Source organism: Podarcis gaigeae (genome assembly GCF_964106915.1).
Source record: "Podarcis gaigeae genome assembly, chromosome: 8".
In the NCBI taxonomy this organism is placed as follows: Eukaryota; Metazoa; Chordata; class Lepidosauria; order Squamata; family Lacertidae; genus Podarcis; species Podarcis gaigeae.
Genome location: NC_139684.1, coordinates 43,629,271 through 43,645,235, shown reverse-complemented (window position 1 = coordinate 43,645,235; position 15,965 = coordinate 43,629,271). Strand labels below are relative to the sequence as shown.

Sequence of the window (15,965 nt, the reverse complement as noted above, 5' to 3'; positions counted from 1 at the left end):
AGAGCAGCACACGGAAACACCATTTACCTTCCTGCTGGAGCAGTACCTGTTTATCTACTTGCACTTTGACGTGCTTTTGAACTGCTAGGTGGGCAGGAACAGGGACTGAGAAACGGGAGCTCACCCCATTGCGGGGATTCGAACTGCCGACCTTCTGATCGGCAAGTCCTAGGCTCTGTGGTTTAACCCACAGGGCTAATACTACTGCAGGGCTAATACTACTGCAGTAAAGGGCTACCAACAACTGTGCTGCCCCAAAGCACCTCCTCATTTTGGAGTGAAGTACAGATGGCCAGGAAAGGACCTTTCAGGATGTTTGGACCCCTGAAATGGGACTGCTCTCCCTCAGGAAACTCTTGACACCTGGTGAATGACTTTTTATTTACCTTTCTGGCACTACCTTTGTTTATTTTAACTGCTCAGTGCTGGTATATCTTGTTGTACACTATACTTCTCATCTGCTCCTATACATTAAAAGTAGTATCATGCCAATTTAAACAGTCGTGGCTTCCAGGAAACAATCTAGTTTGTTAAGGGTATTGAGACTTGTTAGGTACAGCGGTGAAGCAAGCCGATCAGGCGCCTAAGGCGGCGCGCATGCCCTGCACCCAGGGGCAGGGCCAGCCACCCGTGGAGCAGGGCAGCTGGGGCAGGATGCTTTGCGGGGCCTCCGAGGAGTCTGCCTGCCTCCTCCCACTCAGCTGCCCTACAGCTGAGGGGGAGACAGCTGGCGGACCATTTGGGACATTTTCTCAGGAGAGACGCATGGCTCGGGCGCACTGCAGGCCCTGCGGTGAGTGCTGCCTGGCATTTTGTCACGCCCCCCCCAGTGGTGACACCCGGGGCGCACAGCCCCCCTTCTTCCACCCCTGGCTAGATGACACCTATTCCCTTCACAGAGCCACAGTCTCAGAGTTTTCTGGGAAGAGGAAATTATTATTAAACCACATTGCAGATTATAGGTCTGAAGGTGTGAAGGACACTCAGAAGAGGAGATGGGTATGTCTCTGGGACTTCCTCCCTTCTTCCTTCCACACTGCCCTTGGCCGAAATGGAAAAGCGAAAAGCAGGTGTCACTCCTGCTGGGACTCCATATCAGGTCAGGAGTCCCAAGAACTCCTGCAGTGCCCAGGCCTCCCTGAGTCTTCCCCTGGCCTTTGATTTGTGGCTGCTGCTGCTGGAAGAGAGTTTGACACACAGAGGAAAGAAAGCCAGATCTTGTCACAAGGCCAGGTATTTTTCATGCATTTATTCATACAAAAGGTATAATAACTTATGAACGTCAAACAGGCACAGGAAGACATGGGTGGGGGAAAGGGGGAGACGGGTGCCCACGGTGGCCTGTGCCAGCCCAGGACTCAGCACGGTCTCTGCAGAAGGACAGGTTGGGAGGGCTGGCAGGTCTTTCTCAAGGGCACCTGGGAGGCTCCAGCAACAGCACACCACTGCAGAGGCTGCCAGGAGCACCCAGTGCCAGCAGCGCCTGCTGGAGTTCTTTGGCTGCCCTGGGCACAGGCAGGAGGGGGCCTGCAGGGGAGGAGTGTCTCTGTGGGGATCTACTTCCAGGCAAGTGTCATGGTTGTGCGGGGGCTTCAGAGGCTGTGGCACACAGAAGTGGTGTTGAGCCAGTGGACAGGGGCTGGCGAGGCACAGGCCCTGTGAGCCCAACTCCCTGCAGGAGGAGTGGAGGCAGGCAGGCAGGAGGGCAGGCGGGCAGGCAGGGACCCTCAGCTACTTGTCACATTCCAGGTCCTGGGATCCTTCGCCGCCTTCGTAGTGCCTCTCGCAGAATTGCTGAATGCGCCGACAGGCCTCCGCCATCATCTCCTCGGGCACTGTGATCACCACACGGAAGAAGTTGGGGTACTCAAAACACTGTCAGAAGAAGCAGAAGAGGACCATTGAGACGGCATCAGGGGCCAGGAGCCGCCATGTGGATCCTTTACAAGGCTGACTCCCTAAGGAGTGGTGCAAGAGCCTCGAAGGACCATCTCTGGTGCCTTGGAAATCCTGCACACACCAGACTCTGACACCAAGACCAGGTAGGATAAATGTGAAGGAGTTTGGGGTGGGCATGTTAAGAGGAGGGTCAACACCTCCTGCTTTGCATGCAGAATATTCCTGGCTGATCTCCCTGCCTTTCCCAATGGAACAGTCTGGGCAAGGGGACACTCTCTCCAAGTGAGATTTGGGAGAGCTGCTGCTAGTCGGTGTAGAGTCGACCAAGGGCAAGCAACGTGGTGACAGCACCTGTGGAGGGTCTCTGCCTTGCTTGTTGTTCCACACAAGGAGTGCTGAGCTTGTCAGTTTCTCACAGACTTCTGGTCAGCCACTGTGAGAACAGGATACAGGACCAGATGGGCAATTGGCCTGATCCAGCAGGCTTGTCTCAAGGAATGGTGCTGCCAGCAAGTGCAATGGCCATTCTCCAAGGCCCACGTAGCAGGAGGGAGCAAGCGGCTGGGGATCTGGGGAAGGGAGCCTCACGGCACCTCACAAGGTGCCATTGTTCAGCAGCCAGGGGTGTGGGCGCTGAGCCAGCTGGCACTGAGATTGTGAAATGCAAGCAATGCCCCCTCATGCCATGCATGGTGGGAGTGCCTTGCGAATCACAAGCATCTAGAAGAAAGACTAGCTAAAGGAGAGGAAAGGCAGGTGGGGGCCAGCTGAGCAGCAGAGGCCCAAGGAAAGTGGAGCCGAGCCGAGTACCTCTTCTCTGCCAAGTACAGCTCCCGGGGCTCCAGTAACTCCCAGGGCCTCCCATAACTCTCTTGCGAATAAAGATGCTCACCGTGGCCGGCAGACAGAAGACGGACTGCTCAGCAATGAGCCTCTCTGTGAACTCCACATCATTCTCAAACTCTGGAAAGTGTTCCATCTGAATGCCCACCTGCAGCAAGGAAGAGGAGGAAACACAGAGTTAGGGATGATCTGCCTGGCATTTGCCCATCGCAGGGGCAAAGCTCTGCAAGTGACAGGGAGCCACTCACCATGAGGTACATGGCCCCCGACGGCCGGACAGGCTGCAAGCCACAGACAGTGGAAAGGGCATCATAGCAGAGGTCAGCATTGGACTGCAAAGGGAAGGAGGAGGAGTCAGGTCAGATTGCAGGCACAAGCATCCCAGGGTCCCCACTGGGACCACCCAACACGTTCACCATGGATAAAGGCTTAAAAGGGTACATTGTTGATGAATTAAAACCTGCCCACCCTGGGAACTGATGGGACCACAGAAAAGTGACCTGCTTGCCAGCCGTGCCCACACTTGCACTGTGTTATTTTCCCAGTGCTCCTGGTGTGTGCATTCCAGAGCGCCCCCCCCCCCATCCCGCAGCTGTCATTTCTTTCCATGCTCACTTGCCATGAATATTGGGTCTTCCCAGTGCCGAAAAGAGCAAAGCTTTTGACACAGTGTTTGGCTCTGATGTGCTATGTGGTGGGGAATAGTTCAGAGTATATATTACTACATTGGATGAAAATAAAATAGGGACGCTTAACATTCACAAGAGCATAGGAAACTGCCTTATACCATTGGCCCATCCAGCTCAGTATTACCTGCACTGACAGGCAGCAGTCCTGCAGGGTTTTAAACAGAGAGTCTCACCAAGCTCTGCCTGGAGGTGTAGAACCTCAGACTTTCTGCATGCAAAGCAGATTGCTCTACCATTGAGCTGAGGTGCATCCTTCTGAACTAGCATATCAATGGAATCTCAAAAGGGAATCTATGCAGAGATTTCATTAATATGCACATTCATTTAACTGTAACAGTTTCACTGACCAATTCATGCTAAGCTGGATTATTAAATGAGCCAATCAGTTCCAAAGGGCAAAACAGGGAGGGGCTGTGGGGGCTGTGCTGAGCACCTCCTTGCCCCCTCCAGGCCAGTGCAGCTTCCCAGGGTGAGAGGAGCCACATTGTCCACTCCCACCACCCAAGCGGTGTTTATGGGCTGGGGAGCATCCCTGTTGCCCTCCAAGGAGTTGGGAGAGATAAGCAAGAGGGGCTTTGTGAGGCATGAGCCCTCCCTGGTGCTCCCCACCCACTCTGTTTTTAATAGCTCTTTTGGTCTAGTCCTGGTTTTGCTTATGTGTTTGTTGTTCCTATTTCTTTTCTCCCTTTCCTTTCAAAGAGAAGGGATGTACCTTGAGAAAGCTGAGGGTGTTGTGGTAGAATTCCGGGGACGTCTGGCGAAGGATGCGGCTGAGAGCTCCCTGGACAACTGTGCAGGGGCCCAGGATCCTCTGGCTCAGCCTCAGGAGGCCGTCTCTGATCTGAAAGATGCACAGAGGGGAAAGAGGTCAGTAGGGAGGGGCATGACCTGATCCCCAAGTTGATCTAAGAGAGTGAAATTCCGCAGTCACAGCAAGAGCCCTCTTGTGGCTCAGTGTGCCCCCAAACCAAAGGCAGAGCTGGGAAGGTGGGAAAGAGAGTCTGCATCCTACCATGGGTGCAATGGACGGAACCTGTGCAGAACTCGCACCAGTGTAGAGGGCACAGGAAGTGGGGGAGGGATCTCCTGGCCCTCTCAAGAAGCAGCTGCTACTCAAACCAACTTGTTCCTGTTCAGAGCCCATTTGGAGTAGGGGGCATCTTGGGCAGCCTTTCACTGACCAGACCCAGGAGGCAGGGGACACTGCCTCCTTGACATCCTAGCACAGACAGTGGGCCTTGGGGCACAAAGGCTACATGAATCAGGCTCAGAGGGTGGCTGTGAAGTGGTGAGGGGCATGAACTCTTTTCCTCCATCACACCAGCTCCTGGACCGGGTGCAGAAAGTCAGGGCAGCACCGAGTTCTGCTAACTTACCTCCTTCCCAAAGATCTCCCTGCGATCATGTATGAGAATCCAGCCCATTCTCCAGCCAGGCACCAGCCACCGCTTGGCGAGGCCTCCACAGGAGAGGATAGGCACGTTGGTGCTGAGCTTTGCAAGGGACTCGTATTTGCAGTCTTCAAACACCTAGGGGGGGGAAGGAGTGCAGAAGGAGGAATACCAGAGTAAGTAGTGATGGAAACACCTAATGGGTGTGTGAAGCAGGTAAGGGGGATGCTAGTGCAGCTGGCTGTGACTGGGAAGAAGACCAAGCCACCTCAGGCAGACCCACCCCACTCCCTGCTTTCCCAGCCATGTGTCAGAAGGTGGGAGGGGGCTTCTCCTGGGAAGAAGGGTTCGAGACGCTGTGCTTGGCCTTCCGAGGGGCCAGGGGTGCTTTTGCCTCACTCACCATGTCAGCGTAGATCTCATCGGCCAAGATGGGGACACACTGCCTGGAGGCAACTGAGCAGGAAAAGACAGACAGACAGAAAGAAATCTAGTCAGCCCCCAGACTCTGTTTCCTTCTTTCTTCCCCAAAGCAAGGCCTGGGATAGAAACACACACACACACACACACACACACACACACACAGAGTGAGGGATCCTCACCTGCCAGGATCTTCTGGAGGTGGCTTTTGCTGAAAACGGAGCCACAGGGGTTAGATGGGTTGTTCACAATCAAGCAAGCTGTCTTGTCATCCACCAGCGACTCCATTTGCTTCAGGTCAATTTCCCACGATTTCTCTGGCTGCAGGGAGAAGAAAAGGGAGGAAGAGGTGAGGAATGCCCCCACTTCAGGACCTCAGCCTGATGCCCATGGACCAGGCTTCCTGCTGGGGTCAGGGTGGGCCGGAGGTCCTGGGCAGGTGAAAAGGGATGGCGGCTGGAGCAACTGTCGACTGGTCAGGATACTGACCTTCCTTTTCTCTTCCAAGAGCCCTGCAACACCTCCCAGCCTGGGTTTGGGCCCAGTCCAAAGAAGGGGAGATAGAGAACAGGTCCCCAGGCCTTGAACCCGGGTCCCCAGGCAGCCCTTCTTTATAGCTGAGCTCTGTGGAGAGGCAGGCAGAGCCCTGCAAGGGAGCTCCTGCTTGTCTTCCTCCTTGTGCCATGCCTCTCTGCAGGCAGTGGGGAGGGTATGCTGTGCCACCTCCTGCCCCAGCTTACCAAGAGGTTGTAGAATTTGACCTCGATGCCCAGGGACTGAGCCAGGGTTTTGTAGAGGGAGAAACCAGGCCGTGGCACCAGGATGTTCTGCCCAGGGTTGGCCAACACAGCCAGGGCCAGCTCAATGGCCTGACTGCAGCCGCTTGTCAGGATCACGTCCTGCAAAGGAAGAGGGAGCAGAGCAGGCAGCCGTGAGCCTGGCGGGTAGCAACCACCAGGAAAGACTAGAAGCAGCACAGAAGGGGAGGGAAAGGTTTCTTCATTGGCTCTTTCTGGAAATTCCTGGCCAGGAGCCTGGAATGAAGGGGGGTCCCTGCTAGCATACAGAAGGTCCCAGGTTGAATCCCCAATGGCATCAACTTAGGCTGGGAGAGACTCCCTGCCTGAAACCCTGGAGAGACGATGTTGCCTGTCAGTGTGGACAATACCAAGCTAGGTGGACCAGTTGTCTGACTCAGTATAAAGCAGCTTCCTGGGTTCCTAATAAAAATTCCAGGCCCAGGATCCTTTCTGGGCAAGCTCCAGTTCCAGTACAGTGAGTTGCGGAGGTGCTGGCCAGGGTTTGCAAAAGCTCATTTTTGCAACATCCCCATCAAGCATCAAGGTCAGATGGCAATGCATGCAGCAGTCAGTTACCTGGGCTTCCAAGGGGGCTTCTGGGCAGGTGTAGTAGCCTGCGACCACCTCCCGGCAAGACAAGTAACCTGTGTAGAGGAATCCCAGAAGTGTTGGCATGTTAGATGTTTGCAGCAAAAGCAAAATAGGGGCTGCATACATTGAAAGCGTCTCCCAGGACTTACCTACTGAGGGGGCATAGCCATTATACTGCCCAGAATCCAGGGCCTCCTTCATCGCTTGGATGACCTCATCATCTGTTGGGAGGTTCCCAAACACAGTTGGGTCCCCTGTGGGGAAACATGAGGGGAATCCATGTCAGTTGAGGGTGGGGCATTGGCAGGAGCCCCCACCTCATGGTCCCTCCATAGCCCACCTGCTTACCTATGGACAGAGAGATCAGGGGCTTCTGGTGGTTGGGCTCCACCTTCATGCTGTCCACAATGGCTCGGATGGGGTTGAAGGTCCTCTTGGACATTTCGGAAGCCCTGACGGCCCAGTGGGCCTTGCGGTTTTTCCCCTTGCCTGGAGAAGGGCCCTTCCCGCCATTGAGGCTGACGTGGACATCGAGGATGGAGGGCGGGGACGTCTTGCCATTCACGTGGATCAGGTAGGATTCCATCGCTGGAAAGGAAGTGCAAAGAGCAGGTGGGCTGACATCCCTGATTACACAATCCTCTCTTCAAGGCTGCTGTCTGCTCAAGGCCACTGCCATGGCAGAGTTGGGTGGAGACATGGACATAGCTAAGAGGCGGCAGTGGGGAGAGCTGCCCCCCCCAGGTCAAGTAAAACAATAGAAATTCTTCACTGACCAATCATGTCGATTCTGCCCCTCCCCAACAAAAATCCAAGCTACGTCCATGGGTGGAAGCACCAGTCCTGAGCAGGCAGCTCTTAGTTCAGGAGGAGCCAAGTCAGCTGCCACATCCCCCTAGCAGGACCCTGATCAAGCCTCACAGCAGGGAAGCCGGTAAAAGGGGGTGGAGATGTGCGGGGAGTGGGGCAAGAACTGCAGTTGGGCCAGAGGCCAACTTGGATGAGGAAAATGTGTTTTCCCTCTATGCCCTCCTTCCCACAGTGGTAGGGACAGCATGTACTTGGCATGTGAATGACAAGACACCAGTGTGTGTGTGTGTGTGTGTGTGTGTGTGTGTGTGTGTGTGTGTGTTGGGCAGGCTTTGACCGAGTTCTCTTTCAAAACATACTTGTCTAGTTGTGCCTAAGTGCTGGAGGTGGGAGGACACCCCCATTCTTCACTTTGGAGTTCATCCCCAGTATAAACTCACTGGGTGACCTCAGGGAAGCCATTCTCTCCCAACCTACCTTTCAGGGTTGCTGTTAGGATGAGTGAGAGAGTATTGTTGAAGCACTGTTGGAACTCAAAAAAGGGGTGTATAAATGAATTTTGGTCTACTATGAAAAATCTTGTAAAGTGTTTTAGGCTGCTTGTCTTTAAGCCATGATTTACAGTGGTACCTCAGGTTAAGTACTTAATTCGTTCCAGAGGTCCGTACTTAACCTGAAACTGATCTTAACCTGAAGCACCACTATAGCTAATGGGGCCTCCCACTGCCACCGCACCACTGGAGCACGATTTCTGTTCTCATCCTGAAGCAAAGTTCTTAACCTGAAGCACTATTTCTAGGTGAGCGGAGTCTGTAACCTGAAGCGTATGTAACCTGAAGCATATGTAACCCAAGGTACAACTGTATTTATTTTTTAAGTCATATTGATTAATTTTAGAAACAGATTTAAGAACAAAAGGGAATAATTTGTCAGGAATTTCAAATGCCATTTGAGAAGCCCAAACAGTGTCACCGGAACCTGAGAATAACCACCAAGGGATCTTATGGGCAAGATCCAAGGGCTGAGCCAGCCACTGTCCTTGTAAAACACTGAGGGGAAACCCAACAAACATTGGACCAGGAGAGAAAGAAGGGAAGGGGCCCTGCTCTTGCCTTGCGAGAAATATGACTTGCATTGCCCCCTTCCCTCCCTCCGTCCCCCTGTCTCGCTCCAAAGAATCTGGCACAGCTGGAGAGAGCTGAGAAGGCAAAGCTGGTGGGATGTGGCAAAGGAAGCAGCAAGGTGAGTGAGAGGCAGCTGGTGGCTCCCTGGGCAAGAAGGGCACACGAGAGCCTGGGGCACAACTAAGAGGTCTCCGGTGCCAGCCGCAAAAGGCCAAAGAACCTCTTCACACTGGCTGAAAAGTCATTTCCTCTCTGTACTCCCAGAATGAAACAATAATCATAATGGCAGTAAATTTGATTGCAGGTGTGGTGCCACCTGCCTCCCAAGATAAAGCCAGACTGCACCCTCCACCCCGAGCCACCTCAAGTCCTGGCTCCTCTTGGAACAAACTACACAGACGTCAAAACCACTCTCCACCGACACCATAATTCCTCGGTTCCTTGTTCCAGAGCCTCTGCTGGCCCAAGAGGCCAGGCCAGCCCCTTTGCAATTGTCCACGTCCAGGTTCTCTGTTGTGTCTGCTGAGGTCACTCCTGGTCTCCGGAGGGTATACATGCTGGGTCAGGGGTGTCCCAGGAAAAGCACCCGAGTTCTGCCTCAGCCACTTTGTTGCAGCCCTTCATGCGGTGCTTGTTCCATCCCAGGGACCGGGGACACCAGCTCAGACCCTGTCAGGCTTACAGGTGGCACCTCAAGGAGCCTCTTACCTATGTGGCAGCAGCTGCAGCTTTGTGTGGTGGCAAAGGTGGGCGAACGAGGCACCTCTGATGAACCTGGCAGGCCGCTCTGCCTGCTCTGGAGCTGCTGAATGGGGAGATCAGAGCCTTCCCTGGGCCCTTTTATGTGGGATAGGCGGGCAGGAGCACAACAGGGCCCCATTGCAGATTCCCAGCCAAGAACTGGGTGTCAGCTTGGAGTCCTTTAATGATTGGCTGATAGGGAGGGCTGCACTCCCCCCCCTCCCATCAGGACACACAGACACACCAACTCAGGAATAGTCTAGCTCCAAACATCTGGAGCAAACACTGCCTGAATGTTAACCCTTCGACTGCCATCCACACCCCCACAGCTCACTGATCCCGTTTGTGAAGTGCGAGCACAAAATTGGGGTAGGGGCCCTCCCAGTCTGGCCTTGGCAGGTCAGGTGAGTATGCCACCCCTCCAGTACCAGGGGCAGCCAGATTGCAACCCTCATTGCTGGAGAATATTGGGCCTGCAGAGGCTGGGTGCCCACAGTGGAGAGGGGTGTGTTAATTTCCTCAGTGCCTCAGTGGTCCAAGGCTTAGCCTGGCAGTCTTGGCCTGATGCAATCAGCTGCATTCATCCCATCATCTCCAGCTCCACGTTGCAAAGCACTAATGAGTCCCAAATGTTCCCCCCCACCCACATCCACGCACGCAAGCAAGCGAAGAGGAGGTGTCCCGATAGCAACAACAGTCCTACCGCCCTCCTCCAACCACAGGCAGCCAGCCCCACCACACCCCCAGCAGCTGAAGATCAAAGCGTACCTGCCTGGCGAGGACCCCATTAATCTCCAGCAAAGAGGCAGATCTCATTGCTGGAGAAGTGGTGGAGAGCTAGCTTAAGCAGCTAATGGATGTGTATCAACCTTGGGCCTAGAGGGAGAGAAAGAAATTGGTAGCTTCTGAACAGCCTGGCTCAGAAAGCACCCATGAGCAAACAATGCCCACCAGTCAGTATAGCTGGTCAAGGTATAGTCGCTGGCATTGCAAGGCACCCTTAATTACAGGCTTTGCCTTCTCTAGCTGGCACCAATAGTGTTTCTGTGCCAAGGAGCCCCCCCCCCCAGCTTTGAGAGTGGCACAAGGTCTCTTCCACAACCAGAACAACACTGAGGACAGAGAACAGGATGACTGGCAGTGCCAGGTCAACATCTGTCCCTCAAGGCCAATTCTTGGGCCCCATCAGGCTCACCCTCAAGCATCAGGCTCTGTGACTCCTTTCCCCATTGCCTGCCCTGAAGCGTTGCTGGTGCCAAGATCTGCCCAGTTCTGCAGGCTGTAGCTGCAGCTGCAGCAGAGCGAGGCTGGCCTTGAGACATTTCTCCCCCACCATAATGTGCCTGGCAAGGCACCCTCCCTCCCTCCCTCCCAGTTGATGCAAGCAATGACTCTGCATGTCACCTTGCAAGGTTCAGTCGACAGGAGCCCTTTGGTTCAACTTTGCATCAACTGATAGCCTGAGTTACGTAAGGCTGGCAGTTTGCAGGCAGGAGGGAGGACTGCTAAACATTTGGGACCTCACAGGTGCTGCCCAAGAAGCCTCCAGAAAGTGCTCCCCTCAGAAAGGCTGGGCGCCAGGCATGCTATGGGGGCAACACCACCTGAAACCTCTTTTGTGGGGAGGAATCCCTGGACAGAGCACAGAGAATGGTGAGGGGTCTATTTAGCACCGTGGGAGAAAGATTCCCTGCAATGCACACAGAATGCATCAGCAGCTCTTCCAGTAACCCATCCCAGATGCTCCCCTTTCCTTCGGCCCCAGAAGTGCAAAGCCAGCAGCAGACTCTCTGGCACCTTCCTACCCAGGCTCCATCCTCCATCCAGTCTCCTCCATCCTCGGAGTTTTTTTTACGCACAGCACAGCCGGCAGCATCCACAAACTCTCCCCTTCCCCTTCTGCCTACCAGGAAGGCACCTACAGCTTGGCAGGGGCCCTGGTGATGCTGCTGCAGGAAGCAGAAGTTGGGCAAGTGGGTGTGGCTCGTGCTGCCTCTCTGCTCTTGAAGGGGCAAATGGGCTGCAGTCTAAGAGGCTCTTTGCAAGGCCTACCTTGGGGAATTCCCCCCTCCCCATCAGGCTTTCAGCCACCACAGCATCCTCTCTGGCTGTTTCGTTCACTTTCTGGGGGTTTGCCTCCATCGCCTCCTTCCTCCCCAAACATGAGGACTGGCTCTAGGGAGGTTCCTGCTTGCAGACCCAACAGCAGCCTCTCCAGCCTTTTGTTTATCAAGAGATGTCACTTCATAGACTAGGGCGGGAGTGGTGGTCCCCCATTCCTCTCTCCCCTTTGCACTGCTTGGGTTTCACTCTCTTTTAGCTGGATTTAACTCCCTCCTATATCTGCCGTCAAGCTGCACCAGTAAGAGACCTTATTTCTATCCAGCACCAAAGATCTGCACAGGGGCCCCCATGGAGGACAATGAACTCCGTGCCTTGATGGGTGGGGAAGGTTACCATGACTTGTGTTATGAGACTCTCCGCAGCAAGCCGTTGTGCAATGGGGAGGGAGGGGAAAGGAAGGCAGCAGGAACCACTTTCTCCCATTTGTGGAGAGCTTTCACCCCCCCTCCCGCCCCCCCTCCTTTGAAGCCAAGTCAATATTGGCTAATTTCATCACCAATGTTTGGTTAGTGACTTCACATTCTCATCCTCTTGCATGGCCTGTTGTGTAGCGGCCTCTGCCCTCTTCACCTCCATGGCCTTGGAGCAGCCAGGTGCCAAGCAAACAACAGGAAGGCTCTCGGATGACTTCAAGGGGCGTCTTTTCACATATGTCACCCACTTTTTCAGGTGTCATTCTTACGCAATTGCCAGGAACAGGGCAGGCACCAACCACCTCAGGTTCCCCGCCACTCCTCCGGCTCCACATAGCATAGGAAAAACAATTGTATTCCACATAGTCAGGGGTAAAACTGCACAGCCGGTTGCTTGGGTGCAGCTAAACACATTCCTTGAATTAGGCACACTGTGTGTATAATTTTGAAAACACAAATTTCCCATGTCACAACAGAGATTTCAGATTGAGGGATGTGTACTTTCCTCAGAAACTCACAGGCTGTTGGCAGGGAGCGGGGGGGAGGGTGGTGCTCCACTGAACTTCGTTCTGGACTCTTCCTTTCTGCTGTGGTCCCTGTGACTCTTGCTTGGATTCCTTCTCCCCAGTTTACATAAATGAAACTCTGCTCTGCTCCATATAACAGTCCATAGTGAGTTTCCACTGGCTGGAAATTGTTTCTAATGTGGATGGTGTATCTGGATCCATCTGCATGGTTTTAATGTGAGGCTTGTTCCCCACATAGCCAAAATATTTCCCTAAGAACTTTATGCAAAAACCAGGACAACTACTGGGTGCCATTACCATGGTTAAAGGACCGCTTCTGAAAGTTTTGCCCATCAATTCCTTGACTGACCTATCTCCCAAAACTTTGAAGGCAGAGAACCACCAGCACCCCCGAAACTGGAATACAGACCCTCTGTCAGAATGGACCACCCTCATATTAGATTGTCCATATTTCCTTTCTTCTTTTTTCAAGTTTAGGAATGGCTAGTTGGTGGAAATTTCCTCTCATGGTATGCAATTGCAGGAAGAAGAAGAAGAGTTTGGATTTGATATCCCGCTTTATCACTACCCGAAGGAGTCTCAAAACGGCTAACGTTCTCCTTTCCCTTCCTCCCCCACAACAAACATTCTGTGAGGTGAGTGGGGCTGAGAGACTTCATTTTTTTAAAAAAATAATTTTTATTAATTTTCACAGCCAACAAAAAACAAAAAAGAAAACAACAACACACACAAAAAGAGAAAAGAAATAGACATATACAAAACACAAAAGGTGTGACTTCCCCATACCTCCCTTACACTGCATCCTTGTTTTGCAATTTTTCAGCAACCCTTTAGTCCTTTTTTCTATTTGTATCTCTCTCAAATTTCTTAACATTATTATTTACAGCTGTAATTCTCTGTTTCTTACCCCCTGACATCTTAACAGTCCACGATCTTACAACAATTTTTAAGATATAATTTAAATTTTTTCCAATCCTCCTCCAATGTCTCTTTCCTCTGGTCACGGATTCTGCCGGTCATCTCCGCCAGTCCCATAAATTCAGTCACCTTCATCTGCCATTCTTCCAGAGTGGGTAGTTCTTGCGTCTTCCAATACTTTGCCAAAAGAATTCTTGCCGCTGTAGTTGCATACATAAAAAATGTCCTATCCTTTTTTAGTACCAGTTGGCCAACCATACCCAGGAGAAAAGCCTCCGGCTTCTTTGAAAAGGTCCACTTAAGGACTTTCTTAAGTTCATTATAGATCATTTCCCAGTAGGCCTTAATCCTTGGGCAGGTCCACCAAAGGTGGTAAAAGGTTCCTTCAGACTCATTACATTTCCAGCATTTGTTATTGGGCAAATGATAGATCTTTGCAAGCTTGACTGGTGTCATGTACCACCTATAGATCATTTTCATTATATTCTCTTTTAAGGCACTACATGCCGTAAATTTTATACCAGTGGTCCATAACTGCTCCCAGTCAGCAAACATGATGTCATAACCGATATCCTGTGCCCATTTAATCATAGCTGATTTAACCGTTTCCTCCTGTGTATTCCATTTCAGCAGCAAGTTATACATTCTAGACAAATTCTTAGTATTGGGTTCTAACAGTTCTATTTCTAACTTCGACCTCTCCTTCTGGAATCCTACTTTCCTGTCTTGCTTAAATACCTCATTTATCTGATGATAATGTAACCAATCTCGAACTTTATGCTTTAGCTTATCATAACTCTTAAGTTTAAGCTTTTCACCATCTTGTTCTAAAATTTCACAATATTTTGACCAATTGGTGTCCATGTTAAGTTTTTTCACTGCCTTAGCTTCCATTGGTGACAACCACCTGGGGGTTTTACTTTCCAACAAATCTTTATATCGAATCCAAACATTATACAATGCTTTCCTAACAATATGGTTTTTAAAGCCCTTATGCACCTTTACCTTGTCATACCATAGATAAGCATGCCAACCAAAGTTATTGTCATACCCTTCTAGGTCCAAAATGTCTGTGTCCTCAAGAAGTAGCCATTGCTTCAGCCAGCAAAATGCTGCTGATTCATAATAGAGTTTTAGGTCTGGCAGGGCAAATCCTCCTCTATCTTTTGCATCTGTTAAAATCTTAAACTTTATTCTGGGCTTTTTGCCCTGCCAGACAAATTTAGATATATCTTTCTGCCACCTCTTGAAGCAATCCATCTTGTCCAAAATCTGTAATGTCTGAAATAAAAACAACATTCTCGGCAATACGTTCATCTTGATAACCGCAATCCGGCCTAACAAGGAAAGTCTCAGCCTAGACCATATATCTAGATCTTTCTTCACTTCTGTCCAGCATTTTTCATAATTATCTTTAAATAGATTCACATTCTTAGATGTTAAGTTCACCCCCAGATATTTCACTTTTTTCGTTATTTCCAAGCCAGTTTCACTCTGAAATCTATCTTTTTCTTCCATTGTTAAATTTTTTTCCAGCACTTTTGTTTTTTGCTTGTTCAATTTAAATCCTGCCACTTGACCAAATCTCTCAATTAACTCTAACACTCTTTTAGTACTAGCGTCTGGCTGTTGCAATGTTAGTACTAGATCATCTGCAAATGCCCTTAATTTATAATGTTTTGCTCCGACCTGTATTCCTTTAACCAGCTGGTCCCTTCTAATCATATTTAACAAAACCTCCAGGACAGATATAAAAAGTAGAGGGGATATTGGGCATCCCTGTCGTGTACCTTTTTCTATTGGAATTTCGTCCATCACAACACTGTTCACAATTAGTTTAGCTTTTTGTTCAGAATATATTGCACCTATACCATTTTCAAAACCCTGGCCTACCCCCATCCCTTGGAGATTCTTCTTCATAAAGCTCCAGCAAATGTTGTCAAAGGCTTTCTCCGCATCCACAAAAATCAATACTGCTTTCTTATTGATGTCCACCTCTAATAGCTCCAGAATGTCTATAATATTCCTCACATTATTTGACATATGTCTTCCTGGGAGAAAGCCTGTTTGGTCCTTATGAATCTCCCCTGACAGTACTCTCTTGAATCTTTTTGCTAAAATGTCTGCAAAAATTTTGTAATCCACATTTAATAGTGATATAGGGCGGTAGTTCTTAACCTGATTTTTCCCAGTCTCTGTTTTCGGTATAAGTGAGATAAATGCCTCTTTCCACGATTCGGGAGCTTTTTTCCCCTCCAAGATTTGATTACAAACTTCCTTCAATGGTTGTATTAACCATTCCTTCAGCACTTTGTAGTATCTCGCAGTCAAACCGTCTGGTCCTGGTGATTTCCCCAATTGCATATTCTGAATGGCACCCTCTATTTCTTGTTCCATAATTTTCTCATTTAGGATCATTTTATTCTGTTCTGAAATCCTTGGTAATCCATATTTTCCAACAAATTCTTCTATTTCTTGTTCATTTACTGGCCCTTGTGCATACAATTTCTTGAAAAAGCTTTGGAAACAGTTACTTATCTCATTCGGTCTAGTGATAATTTTCCCATCCACTTCAAGAGATGTCACAGTATTCAATTTTTGTCTTTTTTTCAATTGCCATGATAGGCGTTTCCCACATTTGTCTGCCGAATCAAATGCCTTTTGTCTCATTTGCT

At 50.6% G+C, this 15,965-nt stretch overlaps 1 protein-coding gene across 1 annotated transcript; it reads right to left on the bottom strand.

The window, feature by feature from the left end:
• Positions 1 to 1,234: 1,234 nt before the first annotated feature.
• TAT (tyrosine aminotransferase) lies at positions 1,235 to 9,462 on the bottom strand. The gene is made up of 12 exons (XM_083753103.1): positions 9,276 to 9,462; positions 6,982 to 7,221; positions 6,783 to 6,887; positions 6,619 to 6,686; positions 5,983 to 6,141; positions 5,425 to 5,563; positions 5,226 to 5,278; positions 4,808 to 4,960; positions 4,144 to 4,272; positions 2,991 to 3,074; positions 2,792 to 2,890; positions 1,235 to 1,875 (listed from the first exon to the last, which is right to left on the bottom strand). The coding sequence occupies exons 1-12, from the start codon at positions 9,445 to 9,447 to the stop codon at positions 1,732 to 1,734; spliced, it is 1,545 nt and encodes a 514-aa protein (XP_083609229.1). The 5' UTR covers positions 9,448 to 9,462; the 3' UTR covers positions 1,235 to 1,731.
• Between the last annotated feature and the right edge of the window lie 6,503 nt (positions 9,463 to 15,965).

Bases quoted from the DNA above. Each gene is read 5' to 3' on its own strand.
- TAT (XM_083753103.1), bottom strand. From the start codon at position 9,447: ATGGGGCCCTGTTGTGCTCCTGCCCGCCTATCCCACATAAAAGGGCCC. The intron at 4,961-5,225 runs GTGAGTGAGGCA...TCCCCCCCCTAG, and splicing joins ATGAGATCTACGCTGACATG to GTGTTTGAAGACTGCAAATA. The intron at 3,075-4,143 runs GTACATCCCTTC...TTCCCTTTGCAG, and splicing joins ACACCCTCAGCTTTCTCAAG to TCCAATGCTGACCTCTGCTA.